We start from the raw sequence: 14,985 nt of genomic DNA on the forward strand, positions 1-14,985 counted from the left end.
CTTAACTGCCCCTCTGAAACGGGGCCTAGCAAGGTCAGTTCAAGGGGCATATAGGGACAGGGGAACAAACGCTGGCCTTGCCAGTGATGGAAAATCCTGGAACCCCCCCTTCCTAAGAGCACTACACCACATGGACTGCAGCGATTGATGAAGGTGGCTCACCACCAGCTTCTCAAGGGGCAACTAGGAAATGGGCAATAAATGCTGGCCCGGCCAGCAAAGCCCACATCCTCTGAATGAATTTTTAAAAAAAAACTTGCGCAGATCTCATGAAAGGATTAACAAAGTGGAAGGTTAAACGAGACAAAAGTTACCGACCCGCAGCCTCGGGAGGTCAGAAGGACATGATCCAGCTGAGTACAGCACCAACTCTAGCAAAGATAGCTGGTGTCATCCACCGTTGAAACAGACCGCAGCAACAATCTGCTTTGCCTCGATGCGTATTTTGTGATGGTGCAGTAAGGTTCGAGAACAATAACTCTATTTAATAACATAAGCAATAGGAGCAGTAGCATGCCCTTTGAGCTTGTTCTGCCGTTCCGTAAGATCCTGGCTGATTTTCCACCTTAACTGCACTTATCCCCACATCCATTAGTGTGTAAAAACCCATCAGATCCTGTCTTGATTATAGTCCTGCTCCTAGTTATGACCATCGGCTGATCATCCGCAGCTCCCTGGGGTAGAGGAACGCACAGGTTCACTACCCTCCGAGTGAAGAAATTTCTCCTGATTTCCATCCAAAATGACTGACCCCTTATCCTGAGACCGTGACCCTGAGTTCTAGACACTCCAGCCGGAGTGGGGCAGGGTGAGTTTGGTGGGGGGGGGGCGTCAACATCCTTTCAGCATTAGATGCTCAAAAGAATTTGATACACATCAATGAGATTCCCCTCTTGTTCTTCTGAACCCCACAGGTAACAGGCTCATCCCACCATACACCACGAAAAGTGGAAGTGCTGCCGGTCCAGCAGTCTCTATGGCGAGAGAAACAGAGTTAACGCTTCAAGCCCAATATGACTCTTCTTCGGAACTGAACGGAAGGTGAGGGGTTTTACTGTTTCGAGAAAGTTGGGGAGGGGCAGGTGGCACAAAGGGATAGGTGAGAGGGTGGGGGAGATTAAATGACCAGGCGAAGGGAGTGGTAATGATTGTATAAAAGAAGCAAAGGATTGGTCCAGAGTGAGTGTTAATAGCAGGATGAAGATCAGCACTGTCTGGGAGCGAAATAGCAGAATGTGTTAACAGTGGCATAAAGGGCAGTGCTGTTTCAAAGCAAAAACATGAGAACGAAATACTGACTGGCCCTTGGGGCTGGTGGAGTGTGGGGGGATGGGAAGAATCAAAATGGAGGGGAGAACTCATGGTCTGAAGTTGTTGAACTCAATGTTGAGACCAGAAGGCTGTAAAGTGCCCATCCCATCCAAACCCCCTCTCCTCACAGGCCAGCCCTCTCATCACAGGGATCAATCTAGCGAACTTTTGTTAAACTCTTTCTGAGGCAAGTATATCCTTCCCCAGGTAAGGAGACCAGAACTATACACGGTGCTTCAGGGGTGGTCTCACCAAAGCTCCATATTCGGATACTTCTAGCTGTGGACAGGAGCTGACCACTCCAGTCTCCTCTCAGCAATAACTCCAACGTTTGGGGGAGCGACACAGGGCGATGGAACAGCTATGAACCCCAGGCATGGTATACACCCAGATGCACAAGAGTGGCAAGTCTGCCCAGGGCTTCGGATACCACAGGAAACGGGTTCTGCATGCACTCCCTCATACTGGGGGGGGGGGGGGGGGGGGGGGGGGGGGTCCCAACACTCTGGATTCAGCCTTTGGGAGATGCACAGCAGGACGCCCCACTGCCGTGTCCCTCCCCCCACCACCTGAGTGACTGTGTCTTCCGAGTACCCTTCTCCCTCCGACATAGGGACTGAAACCGCAGGACGCTGCCCAGTATGAGAGCTTAGGTTGGCTGGGAAAACCTCCCTTGGCAGCCCTCAGCAAAGCCCACACCAACCCTGCAGGCACAGGAGCCTAATTCGACAAGCAATTCGACCACAGGGTGCATCACACCCAAATGCAAACTTGCTCTCACCCCATGACTCTGGAGCGGGAAGGGGGAGGGGAGAGGATGAGGGGGGCATTACAGTGCAATGAGGAGTAGCAGCCCTGATTGATCCCACTCTCCCCTCCCTAAATCTGTGGTACTGAGGCCAAATCCAGCAGGGCAGGCTGGAACCATCCTGACCCAGCAGAGAAACTCGTGGGGCACAAAGAAACATCCCTCACCCAGCAGGTGGAGAGAGAGAGCTCCCAGCTTTACAAATGTTTGTAGTTTTTTTTAAAAACTCCCAAATGCAAGGAGATTGAGTGATGAGAATGGGAAATATGTGCAAAAAATTGCCACGCAGTCCAATCAGGTTTTGCTGATGAATTGAAAGTGGAGCTGCATGGGGATCAAAAATGCTAATTTTTTGGATTTAGGCCTCAAGCCTGCGGAAAGTGGCCGCTCGCGTGATCACAGTGGCTGGGTTGAGGTGAGGCTGCAGCCGGCCACTGGCCCTGACTTCCCTCCCTGCTCCAGAGCCCCGCCCCCGCCCCCAGAGGCCTGCTCCGCCCACTCTCCAGCTCCGTCAGCTCCAGCACCTGGCCGGCCGCGCCTGCAGAACGAGGGGGCGGGGCCCGACTGTCAATTAAATCTGCCATGACGCAAACGACATAGCTGTCAATCAAACCACCGGACCACCACCCCCGTCCCGATCATGACGGCACCTGCCAACGATGTCAATCAAGTCAACACCCTACCCTCGTCGAGTGGCGTCATTACCGGAGCAGCCAATCAAATCAACACCCCGTCACTAGTCAGCGAGGTGACTGCTCCAGCTGTCAATCAAATCAACATCCCACCCGCTAGTGACGTGACGTCACCGCCATAGCTGTCAATCAAACCCGATCAGTTTTGTCAATCAACTGTCAACCAAGTCACTGCTCTTACCCGATCAGGCCATGTCTGTCAAACAAGCCATCGCCCCACCCCTATCGGTGGCGTCACTGCCATAGCTGCCAACCAAAGCATCCCTCCGCCACGATACATGACGTGTCGACGTTGCCGTCAATCAAACCACCCAACCCCGCCCACAAAGTGTTCACCACCAACATTGCCGGCAGGCGAAAACGTGGCCTCTCTTTATTGGTTGTCCTTCGACTCAAGTGACGTGTCTCCGCTTTCCCTCGTCCCCGCCCCCGCGTTGCAACACGGTGCATTCTGGGAAATGTAGGTCCATCCTCACCGTCCCTAAACGCGGATAGCCGGGTCGGCGAACTCCAACTCCCAGAAGACATTGCGCGGGGGCTGGAGTCTCGCTTCGACGGCCGGTAAAGATTCCCCCCCCCCCCCCCCCCCCCCCACTCTCCGGCCGAATGTCAGGCCCGGGGGTGGGGAGTGCGAGAGAGATTTTCCTTTCGAGGTTGAGCAAGGAAAATAACCTGAAGCCCTCCTGAGGTCGCGGACATGACGTCACGACGCAAGGTGGGACGTAACTGGAAGCTGGCGCATGCGTGTCTCCTGGCTGCGGACTCGAGAGGGTGAGTGAGTGGCTGGTCAGGGGGAACTGCCCCCATTTATCTTTATTCAGGGTGACTGGATCCCTATTCCAAGTTGCTCATTGTCAGAGGGGCTTAAAAAGGGGGGCGGCTATAGAGAGAGAGAGAGAGAGAAAAAGCAAGCGGGGGCGATGGACACGTCGGCACTAGGGCAATGGGGTTGAAGGGCCAGGGTTCAAAGGGTCCATTCTCTGCTCCTCTAAGGGACAATTTGCCCCCAGAAGGGAGGCATTGTGGGAAGCCAGGCAGTTATCTGCCCCTCCAAGGGGACAATTTGCCCCCAGAAGGGAGGCATTGTGGGAAGGCAGGCAGTTATCTGCCCCTCCAAAGGGACAATTTGCCCCCAGAAGGGAGGCATTGTGGGAAGCCAGGCAATTATCTGCCCCTCCAAGGGGGCAAGTTGCCCCCAGAAGGGAGGCAAATATGAACTAAATGCAAACAAAAATTCTAATGGGCAGCCGAGCTCCTGTTGCTGGGATGGCGGGATTGTCCAATGAGGAGAGATTGAGGAGACTGGGCCTGTATTCTTTAGAGTTTAGAAGAATGAGAGGTGGTCTCTGAAGCGTATGCAATTCTAGACAGGGTAATTGCAGGACGGAGGTTTCCCCTGGCTCTGGAGTCGAGAACCAGGGGACACAGTCTCAGAATACGAGGTGGGCCATTTAGGACCAAGATGAGGAGGAATTTCTTCACTCAGAGGGTGGTAAATCTTTGGAAATCTCCACCCCAAGGGGCTGTGGAGGCTCAGTCATTTAGCATATTCGCGATAGCAACGGATAGATTTCTAGATATTAAAGGCACCAAGGGATATGGGGATAGTGTGGGAAAATGGTGTTGAGGTAGACAATCAGCCATAATTGAATTGAATGGTGGGGCAGGTTTGAGGGGCTGAATGGTCATCTCCTGCTCCAATATTCCTGTATGGGGCTCACAAGCAAATATTTTGAAGGTGGGGGGGGGTGGGGGCAGGACAATTTTCACAAGTAAAACTGGAACCTTCGGCTTTGTGGATAATGTAACAGACCACAAAGGGCAAGGAGATTGTGCTGCACCTTTTATCCATTACTGTTTACCCTCAGCGGGGGTAACTGCATCCCAATATCAGGCACCCTTTAGAGTCATAGAGGTCTACAGCACAGAAAAAGGCCCTCCGGCCCAACAAGTCTGCGCTGGTCAAACAAGTACCTAACTATTCTAATACCATTTTCCAGCACTAGGCCCATAGCCTTGTATGCCATGGCATCGCAAGTGCACATCCAAATACTTCTTAAATGTTATGAGGGTTTCTGCCTCTACCACCCTTTCCAGACCTTGCAGATGAGATTAACTGAATGTGGCGAGAGTGGAAAAGCCGAGAATGTTAAGGGGGAGATTTAATCGAGACGTTCAAAATCATGAAGATATTTGATAGAGAAAATAAGGAGAATCAGTTCCCAGTAGTGGCTCAGTGGGAAGCTGGAGGACATAGATTTTAGATAAAGAACCAGAGGGGGAGATGAGGCAAATTTTTCTTTTTCTACGCAGTGTGTTGTTGTGATCTGGAAAGTGTTGCCTGAAAGGGTGGTGGAAGCAGATTTAATAGGAACTTTCAAAAGGGGAATTGGATAAATATTTGAAGGAGAAAGTTTTGCAGGGCTTTGGGGGAAAGGGGAGAGCAGGGCTGGAACTAATTGGATAGCTCTTTCAAAGTGCCAGCACTGGCATGATGGGCCAAATGGCCTCCTGTGCTATAGGATTCTGTGGATAGGAGTGGATAAAGTAGGAATAGGCGATTAAGCTAGAAGTTATTGTTTAAAAAAAATCTGTATCTATTGTCACTGGGTCTTTTTAATGCATTGGTACATTCATATCTATTGATATGTCTATTAATCTCTAATATAATAATATATTAGTGTGTCCCTATTACACCTTCCAGATCCAAATTTGTAATGAGAATTTACTATGTAAACTTGTCACGTTGTAATTGCACCCTCCCTGCCACTGGTGGTGCTGTCCTGCCTCAGTTTTGGGACACGACCATTATTGCAGTGTTAATCCCATAGCTTCCCAAAGTGCCTGAGTCGTCAAAGATGGATTTCAAGGGGGTGGGGAGGGCGCACGAAGAGATCCAGAAAGGGGAGGATCACTTTAAAATCAAGGGAAGTTCGGTGTGTGAGAGATGAGAGACCTGGACCGAGAAGCTGCTTTTATTGCGCGTTTGTTCTTTTGGTTCCTGTCACAACAGACAGTCCATTTGTTGATTTAACCGTTTCCATGTAAAATACTCACCACACCTCACCTTGTCCAACATGATCTGTATTTGCAAATATGCAAAGGGAAGCTGGATACAAACATTGGGTGTGGGAGTGGGGGGGGAGGAATAGAAGGTAATTTTGGTGAGATGAGGCAGTGGCATAGTGATATTGTCACTGGTCTGGTGATCTAGAGACCGGGCTAAAGCTCTGGGGACCCGGGTTCGAATCCCACCGTGGCAGATGGTGGAATTTGAATTCAATAAAAAACTGGAATTAAAAATCTAATGATGACCAAGAATCCATTGTTGTAAAAACCCATCTGGTTCACTAATGAGAGAAGGAACTCCGCCATCCTTTTTTGGTCTGCTTACTCTTAAATGCCCTCTGAACAAGGGCAGTTAGGGATGGGCAATAAATGCTAGTAATGCCCACGTCCCATGAACGAATAATTTGAGAAAAGGTGATGTGGGAAGCTCATGTAGAGCGTAAACCCTGACACATTCCAGTGTGCTGCTAAATTTATGTGGCTGTTCATTTTTATTTGATTTCCCCACAGATGAGGTTGCTCCTGATCAGCGTGTGTATTGTGCTCTTCACTTCTGTCAATGGCGATGAAGGAGCGAGGCTTTTAGCCTCTAAGTCCCTGCTCAATAAGTACGCAGTGGAGGGTCGCGACCTGACACTGCAGTACAACATCTACAACGTCGGTACCAGGTAATATATCCACGTGACCCTGCCAAGCCTTATGTTGTCTAGTGGCTCAGTGTGGATCTCTGTCGCTTCTCAGTCACGAGGTTGTGGGCTCGGGTCCTACTTGAGGTCAAAACACAGGCCGACTCACCCAGTGCCAGTTCTGAGGGAGCGCTGGCCATACTGCTGGAGGGTCAGCGCTGAGGGAGCGCCGGCCACGATGCCGGAGGGTCAGCGCTGAGGGAGCGCCGGCCACAATGCCGGGGGGGGGGGGGGGTCAGCGCTGAGGGAGCGCCGGCCACGATGCCGGAGGGTCAGCGCTGAGGGAGCGCCGGCCACGATGCCGGAAGGTCAGCGATGAGGGAGTGCTGGCCACGATGCCGGAGGGTCAGCGCTGAGGGAGTGCCAGCTATGATGCCGGGGGGTCAGGGCTGGCAGGTCAGTGCTGAGGGAGCGCCGGCCACGATGCCGGGGGTGGGTGGTCAGCGCTGAGGGAGCGCCGGCCACAATGCCGGGGGGGGGGGGTCAGTGCTGAGGGAGCGCCGGCCACGATGCCGGGGGTGGGTGGTCAGCGCTGAGGGAGCGCCGGCCACAATGCCGGGGGGGGGGGTCAGTGCTGAGGGAGCGCCGGCCACGGTGCCGGAGGGTCAGTGCTGAGGGAGTGCCGGCTATGATGCTGGGGGGTCAGGGCTGGCAGGTCAGTGCTGAGGGAGTGCTGACCGCATTGCCAGCAGGTCAGCACTGCAGGGGGATAGTGGCAGCACTGTCGGAGAATCAGGGCAGAGGGAACGCCGGACTGTTCAATGTGTCTTCTGTTGGATGCGATGTTAAACCGAGGGCCATGTCTACCCCCTTGGGTGGGTGCATAAGATTTCATGGCCATTATTGGAAGGCGACACTTTTGGGGTGTCCCGGGGCCATTATTTAACCTTTGACAAACATTAAAAAAGAAAAGTTGATTTAATCAGACCTACATTCTGTGATTCTGTGCGCAAAATGGCCGCATTTTGATGCTGTGGGATGTCCTGAAAGATGCTGCTCCAGTCTTTCAGCTGATGCTCGCTGCCTGGCTTTGTATGTGTAGAATAGCAACTCGGCTGAAGGAGCTGGTGGAGGCAGGGGAAGCATTTCTCTATTTTCACTTCCTTGACCCAATCATCTGGAATGTATCTGTTCCCATTAGTGCTGCCTTAGATGTGGAACTCAGCGATGACTCTTTCCCGCCGGAGGACTTTGGGATTGTGTCCGGAATGTTGACCGTGAAATGGGACCGGATTGCTCCGTATCCTTTATCAGTAAACCTACAGGTTAATTCCGCCGCACTGTTGGAGGGCCAGTACTGAGGGAGCGCCGCACTGACGGAGCGTCAGTACTGAGGGAGCGCCGCGCTGTCGGAGGGTCAGTACTGAGGGAGTGCCACGCTGTCGGAGGGTCAGTACTGAGGGAGCGCCGCGCTGTCGGAGGGTCAGTACTGAGGGAGCGCCGCGCTGTCGGAGGGTCAGTACTGAGGGAGCGCCGCGCTGTGGGAGGGTCAGTACTGAGGGAGCGCCACGCTGTGGGAGGGTCAGTACTGAGGGAGCGCCGCACCTTGAGAGAGGCGAGCTGTGGGACCTTGCTGTGCAAAAATTGGCTGTTGCGTTTCCTACCATTCAGTGACTACATTTCAAAGTCTTTTATTGGCCATAGCACACTTTGGGTCGTCCTGAGACTATGGCAGGGGCTGGCTAAATGTGAATCTGTCCAGGTCCAAGAGGAAAAAAACTGAGGCTGTTTTTCTTTTTTGCTATTATGGTAAAAGCTGCTGATTAGGACTGTGTGCGCGCTCTGTGTGTAGGTGTCTATCTGTTTCCTTAACTCAGTTCTACACAGAGCCAGCAACGTCACCCACACAGTGGTTCTGAGACCGCTGAAAGCCGGATACTTCAACTTCACCTCTGCAACTATCTCCTACCTCGCCCAGGAAGGGAGTCAGGTGGTGGTGAGTGAAGGAATTACCCTTAAATGTTATCAATCGCTGGCCAGGCCTCAACCAGAAAATGGTGTCCAGCCTTGGGAGTCACACTTTGTGAGCTCCATTTGAGGCCTTGGAGAGGGTGTAGGGTAGAACAGCACCTCACGACGTGTCTGTTCACTTGCCTGTCCACCATCTACAAGGCACAAGTCAGGAATGTGATGGAATACTCCCCACTTGCCTGGATGAGTGCAGCTCCCACAACACTTGAGAAGCTCCACACCATCCAGTAAAAAGCAACCGCTTAATCGGCACCCCATCCACAAACATTCACTCCCTCCACCACCGACGCACAGTAGCAGCAGTGTGTGTACCATCTACAAGATGCACTGCAGGAACTCACCAAGGCTCCTTCGACAGCACCTTCCAAACCCACGACCTCTACCATCTAGAAGAACAAGGGCAGCAGACGCATGGGAACACCACCACTTGGAAGTTCCCCTCCAAGTCACTCACCACTGGAAATATATCGGCCGTTCCTTCACTGTTGCTGGGTCAAAACCCTGGAACTTCCTCCCTCCCTAACCTACACCGCAGGGACTGCAGCGGTTCAAGAAGGCGGCTCACCACCACCTTCTCAAGGGGACAATTAGGGATGGGCAATAAATGCTGGGCCCAGCCAGTGACACCCACACCCCGTAAAAGAATAAAAGCAAATCCTTTTGAAGACTGTCCATTTGCACAGACATTTGCAGCTGTTAATACTGCCCTTAAACAGAAAAAGTGAGGAACCAGTTTCATTAGCTGGGAAACTAGAGAAGCTGGATTGTCCCCTTGTGTTCGGAGAAGGTGAAGAGCGTGTGTTCAAATTCAGGAGTGTTTTGGATAGAGTGGATAGATGGGAGACTGTTTCCACCCCTGTGTATTGGTCATGCTGCAGGCCTGTACCTTCGACATGCTGAGGAGTTAAGGGCTAACAATCGACCTCCTTGCATCTTGGAGCAGCCGACCTTGCGTTATAAACAGCATGGAAATTCCTTGAGCGGGCTGCCTGGCTTGCCTTATGCTTTGTGCCCAGTTATACACGGTGTTCACACAAGTGACAGTCACAGGGTCAGTCGTGAACGAGTAAGTGAGGGGCAACGCTAACAGAAGTAGGTGGAGGGACCATCAACTACAGTGTAACAAGATAACGGTTAGTCAGACTGGTTCTTCGAACAGTTATGCCTTGTTTAAGGGGCAGTACTCTGCAAATGTTTGCATGGATAGGCTGCCTTAAAGGATTTAAAAAAAAAATTCTTTCATGGGATGTGGGTGTTACTGGTAAAACCAGTATTTATTGCACATCCCTGTTTGCCCCTTGAAGGTGGTGTTCAGCTCCTGCCTTGAGCCGCTGCAGTCCCTGTAGTGTAGGCACACCCACCGCGCTGTTAGGGAGGGACTTCCAGGATTTGGACCCAGTGACAGTGAAGGAACGACCGATATATTTCCAAGCCAGGATGGTGAGTGACTTGGGATGGGAACTTCCAGGTGGTGGTGTTCCCATCTTCCAGGTGGTGGTGTTCCCATCTTCCAGGTGGTGGTGTTCCCATCTTCCAGGTGGTGGTGTTCCCATCTTCCAGGTGGTGGTGTTCCCATCTTCCAGGTGGTGGTGCTCCCATCTTCCAGGTGGTGGTGCTCCCATCTTCCAGGTGGTGGTGCTCCCATCTATCTGCTGCCCTAGGTGGTAGTGGTCGTGGGTTTGGAAGGTGCTGCCTAAGGAGCCTTGGTGAGTTGCTGCAGTGCATCTTGTAGATGGTACACACACACTGCTGCTACTGTGCGTCGGTGGTGGAGGGAGTGACTGTTTGTGGATGGGGTGCCAATCAAGCGGGGCTGCTTTGTCCTGGATGGTATCGAGCTTCTTGAGTGTTGTGGGAGCTGCACTCGTCCAGGCAAGTGGGGAATATTCCATCACACTCCTGACTTGTGCCTTGCAGATGGTGGACAGGCTTTGGGGAGTCAGGAGGTGAACAGATATGTCAGGAGGTCCTCGGCCTACGATGGAGGAGCATGCTTGCAATGGTTCCTTCAGAGAGCTCGGAAGATCAGAAGCTGCTCTCTCTCTCGCTTTCTCTTCTGTGTATGTGTGTGTGTGTGTGTGTGTGTATATATATATATATATCTCAGTTGATGGATATCAAAGCCTGCTCTGTATTCTCCTCCTTAGAGTGTCTCACACTGGAAACATGGTGGTATGAGCCATGGGTGGTTGAGTGCGAGCCACCTTTTTATTAAGCTTTGTGCCTCTCTGTCTGCAGGTGGGTTACACCAGTGCTCCAGGGCAGGGCGGCATCCTGGCCCAGAGAGAATTTGATAGGCGCTTCTCGCCCCATTACGTGAGTATCAGCCTTTCCTGTGACTCCTTCAGGGAAATCGAGTTAAATATCTTAACCTTTCTTGGATGCACTTGAGCCTTGTTGCACGTGGTGGGTAATGTTCTCTCTCTCTCATCTGACTCGGAATATAAGCTGCTGGAATCACACTCCAGGGATTGTGCCCATAATCTCAACTGCTTTCCTCTACCCCCACCCCCCATGCCTATGCCAGCCAGAGTGCTGCACTGCCAGAGGTGCAGTCCTTCAGCTGGAATGTTAAATCCCTCACTCCGTCCGGATGGTTCTGAAGGATCACCTGACAATACCAGAGTTTGGACGAGTTTCCCCCATGCCTTGGTCATCGCTGTTCCTCCTCCGATCAACGTCACTTGCTGTATGGTTTTTAGTAAAGATGTTACGTTTGAAAGGAAAAACTTGGAGATGTGCAGGTGTCTGTAGTCTAAAAGGGGGGGATACGTAACTGTGGGATTACCCAAAAAGGATCCCTTTTCTATACAAGTCGAAGAAATGCAGGGGTATGGGATCAGGATAGTTTTGCTTTCTGCTTTAGGGGAAAAAAAACTGGCTCAAAAAGGAAAAAAAGTAATAACAACTTGGAGTGCCTTAAACCTTCAAAAGAAAAATTCCCGACGCTCTTTTAAAACAAAATGTGACACCTATTAATATTTAAATCACGCATCTATGAGCATTCCTATTATAAGTTCATGTGTCCACATTTATAATGTAAATTGCGTGGTTGCCTTACGAGGACAGGTTGGGCCTATGCCCATTGTGGTTTAGCAGAATGAGAGGCAATCTTATTGAAACATGTAAGATCCTGAGGGGACTTGACAGGGTGGATGCTGAGAGGATGTTTCCCCTCGTTGGGGGTGTCTAGAACTGGGAAGCACGGTTTAAAAGTAAGGGCTCTCCCATGTAAGATGGAGATGAGGAAGAATTTCTTTGGTGAAAGTTGCTAATCTGTGGAATTCTCTTTCCCCAAAGAGGAGTGGAGATTGGGTCATTGAATATATTAAAGACAGAGTTTGATTTTTGATCGACAAGGGAGTCGAGGGTTATGCGCGGGTGCGGGGTGGCAGACAGGAATGTAGAGCTGAGACCACAATCAGGTCAGCCATGATTTTATTGAATTGCGGAGCAGGCTTGAGAGGTGAAATGGCCTCTTCCAGTTCTTTGTTCTTGTCTATGTAAACGTGTCACGCTGTAATTACATCCTCCCACCTGTGGCGGTGCTGTAGTGCCTTTAGGTTTGTGTCTCCCGGCATCTTAGTCAATATTGCGGAGTTGCTGCACTCGTCCAACCAGCTTTGCTTGTCAGGATTTTCCCGGGTTTTGAGGTACAATCCTGTGATCTAAGTGTGTTGTTTTCTGTGTTCAAAAATTCTTCTCCAGTTGGACTGGGCGGCCTTTGGTGTCATGACCCTGCCTTCCATTGGAATTCCACTGCTGCTGTGGTACTCGAGCAAGCGGAAATACGACACAGCCAAAACGAAAAAGAACTGAGCTCAAAACGCGGTGGTCGGAAGAGGCTCATCTCCCTCTTGTACGCTGGGGCCACAATGATTTCATTCCAACAAACGTCAGGCCTTTGGGCATGTTAATTGTTTAGACTGGATACGCTAAGAGGAGGAGGCCGGCGAGGATTGAAGTTGCTCACCAAGCTCGTGTGACCCGGTTGTCTGACCTTTGACCCTTGTACTCCATTTTCAGGAGAACGTTCATCAAATGTATTTTCCCGCAAGTTCGCAGAACTGGGAATCTGAATTGCAGAGAATGCAGAGAGCAAGCTCTGTCCAGCCTCCAGCATGGGAATTTCCAGTGTAAACGTGTCACGCTGTAATTACACCCCTCCTGCCAGCGGTGGTGCTGTAGCCCAGCCCCTTAGGTTTGTGGCTCCCAGTTCGGTAGCCATCTTTGCAAAGATACTCTGCTGTTCCAACCAGCTTTGCTTCCCTAAGTTTCTTGCGTTTTGATATTAAAAGCAACTTATATAAAAAAAAAACTCTTGGCCAGTTAGCCTGTGGAGCTTTTGGCATTGGGTTCCTCACTTCCATGGGCTTCCCTCTGTGGACATGGTTCAAAACAATAACTGAGCAGGGTCTATTCCTGAAACCTTAACCTCCCCTTCTCCTCACACACACACACACACACACACACACCTTAAATCGCTCACCAACAGTCACACTGTGCATTTCCAGCAGTGTTTGTCTGTTACTGCCACTTGTGGGAACTGCCCTTCTCTCTGCAAAGGGCCACAAGAAAGGTTGACCTCTTACACTGACCCACCTATGGTACGTTTCTGGTTACTGCTGTGCTCCTCCTCGTCTCCACCCCCCACCCCCCGCGCTCCTGTCTCCGGGGAAGTGGCTTTGTTCAGCCCCAGGACGGAGTCACTTTGTGGCTGTGTCAGTCAGCTGCTTTTACTCCACGTTTCTCTCAGCCTGACCTGGTGTTCCTTTCGGTTTCAGATCTGAGGGACTGTGGGATCCCCCTGCTCTCTGTAAAGATGGGCAACGAGGGTTTTCGCAATGCCCAGGAAAAGAAGACACGCTGTCGAAGCTTTTCGTCTTGCAGTCATCAGGACGGATTCGCAAGAATACCAAATCTCAAAGGGAGCAACAGTTGATCCTGCATGAGAAACAGGGTGCTGATTGGTTGGTAGGCATCCTGTTCCTCATGCAGCGTCAATTGTTGCTGTCTTTGAAATTTATTATTCTTGAGTCTGTCCTGATGAGTCCCAGGTGAAAAGCTTTGACAGCATGTCTCTTTTTTTATTCAGCTTTACTCAAGCTCTGTACCACCAAACTATTATATGTAAACAAGGATTTCCTTAAGCAGTGAAAGAGCTACAGAGCCACGAAACACTTGACCTCTTCCAGGGCCAGATGCTGGAGGGTGAGTTTTTTTGTCTGTTATGTTGCTGTGGAGTTCAGATGCTGTTTCCAAGTCTTAATTTTTAAACCATTGTGCCCCTATTAGTACAACAGGGTTGTACATCTGCTTATTGTACATTTGGGAGAAGGGTTTTTTTTAATAAAACAGTCTTAAAAATAAAACTGCCTTGGAATCCTCTTTGAAACGTGACCTTGAAAGTCATCATTACAAAAGTAAAATGCTGCTGGGAGCAGGAAATGTTTGCAGCGCCCAGCAGGTTTGTTTCATATTCACTCACGGGATGATGGGTGTCACCAGCCAGGCCCAGCAGTTATTGCCCATCCCTAATTGCCCCTTGAGAAGGTGGTGGGTGAGCTGCCTTCTTGAACCGCTGCAGTCCCTGTGGTGTAGGTACACCCACCGTGCTGTTAGGGAGGGAGTTCCAGGATTTTGACCCAGCGACAGTGAAGGAATGGCCGATATGTTTCCAAGTCAGGATGGTGAGTGGCTCGGAGGGGAACTTCCAGGTGGTGGTGTTCCCCATGTGTCTGCTGCCCTTGTCCTTCTAGATGGCAGAGGTTGTGGGTTTGGAAGGTGCTGTCGAAGGAGCCTTGGTGAGTTGCTGCAGTGCATCTTGTAGATGGTACACACACTGCTGCTACTGTGCGTCGGTGGTGGAGGGAGTGAATGTTTGTGGATGGGGTGCCGATCAAGCGGGGCTGCTTTGTCCTGGATGGTGTCGAGCTTCTTGAGTGTTGTGGGAGCTGCACTCATCCAGGCAAGTGGAGAGTGTTCCATCACATTCCTGACTTGTGCCTTGTAGATGGTGGACAGGCTTTGGGGAGTCAGGAGGTGAGTTACTCTCTGCAGAATTCCCAGCCTCTGACCTGCTCTTGTAGCCACAGTATTTATGCGGCTGGTCCAGTTCAGTCTCTGGTCAACGGTAAGGCAGCAGTGGCAGGGTGGAAGGAAACACAGGTGATGCTTCAGACTGATATCCTGAGGTCAGAAGGTGAGGTTGGGGGGGTGGTAACTGTCTTCAAACGATGGCCATGGAAGTCCCACTGAGCAGGTCAGGCACACGAAGGCAATTTCTCCCTTTATTTGATAATCTGCCTCAACCTATTTCACAGAAGTGTCATGGCGCAGGAGGTGGCTATTTGGCCTATCGTGTCCACACCCCCACACTCCGAAAGAACAACTCACCCGGTGCCAACGCCAGCCTTCGCCCCGTGAGCCCACACGTTCTTCCTTTGCA

At 51.1% G+C, this 14,985-nt stretch overlaps 1 protein-coding gene across 1 annotated transcript; it reads left to right on the forward strand.

The window, feature by feature from the left end:
* Positions 1–3,436: 3,436 nt before the first annotated feature.
* On the forward strand, positions 3,437–13,909 carry ssr2 (signal sequence receptor, beta). The gene is made up of 6 exons (XM_041181658.1): positions 3,437–3,582; positions 6,391–6,548; positions 7,708–7,806; positions 8,394–8,502; positions 10,776–10,853; positions 12,246–13,909. Exons 2-6 carry the CDS (start codon positions 6,391–6,393, stop codon positions 12,354–12,356), a joined length of 555 nt encoding a protein of 184 aa, XP_041037592.1. The 5' UTR covers positions 3,437–3,582; the 3' UTR covers positions 12,357–13,909.
* Positions 13,910–14,985: the final 1,076 nt, after the last annotated feature.

Source organism: Carcharodon carcharias (assembly GCF_017639515.1).
Source record: "Carcharodon carcharias isolate sCarCar2 chromosome 36 unlocalized genomic scaffold, sCarCar2.pri SUPER_36_unloc_1, whole genome shotgun sequence".
NCBI classification, from domain to species: Eukaryota; Metazoa; Chordata; class Chondrichthyes; order Lamniformes; family Lamnidae; genus Carcharodon; species Carcharodon carcharias.

Bases quoted from the DNA above. Each gene is read 5' to 3' on its own strand.
- ssr2 (XM_041181658.1), top strand. From the start codon at position 6,391: ATGAGGTTGCTCCTGATCAGCGTGTGTATTGTGCTCTTCACTTCTGTC. The intron at 8,503-10,775 runs GTGAGTGAAGGA...CTCTGTCTGCAG, and splicing joins AGGAAGGGAGTCAGGTGGTG to GTGGGTTACACCAGTGCTCC. The intron at 10,854-12,245 runs GTGAGTATCAGC...ATTCTTCTCCAG, and splicing joins GGCGCTTCTCGCCCCATTAC to TTGGACTGGGCGGCCTTTGG.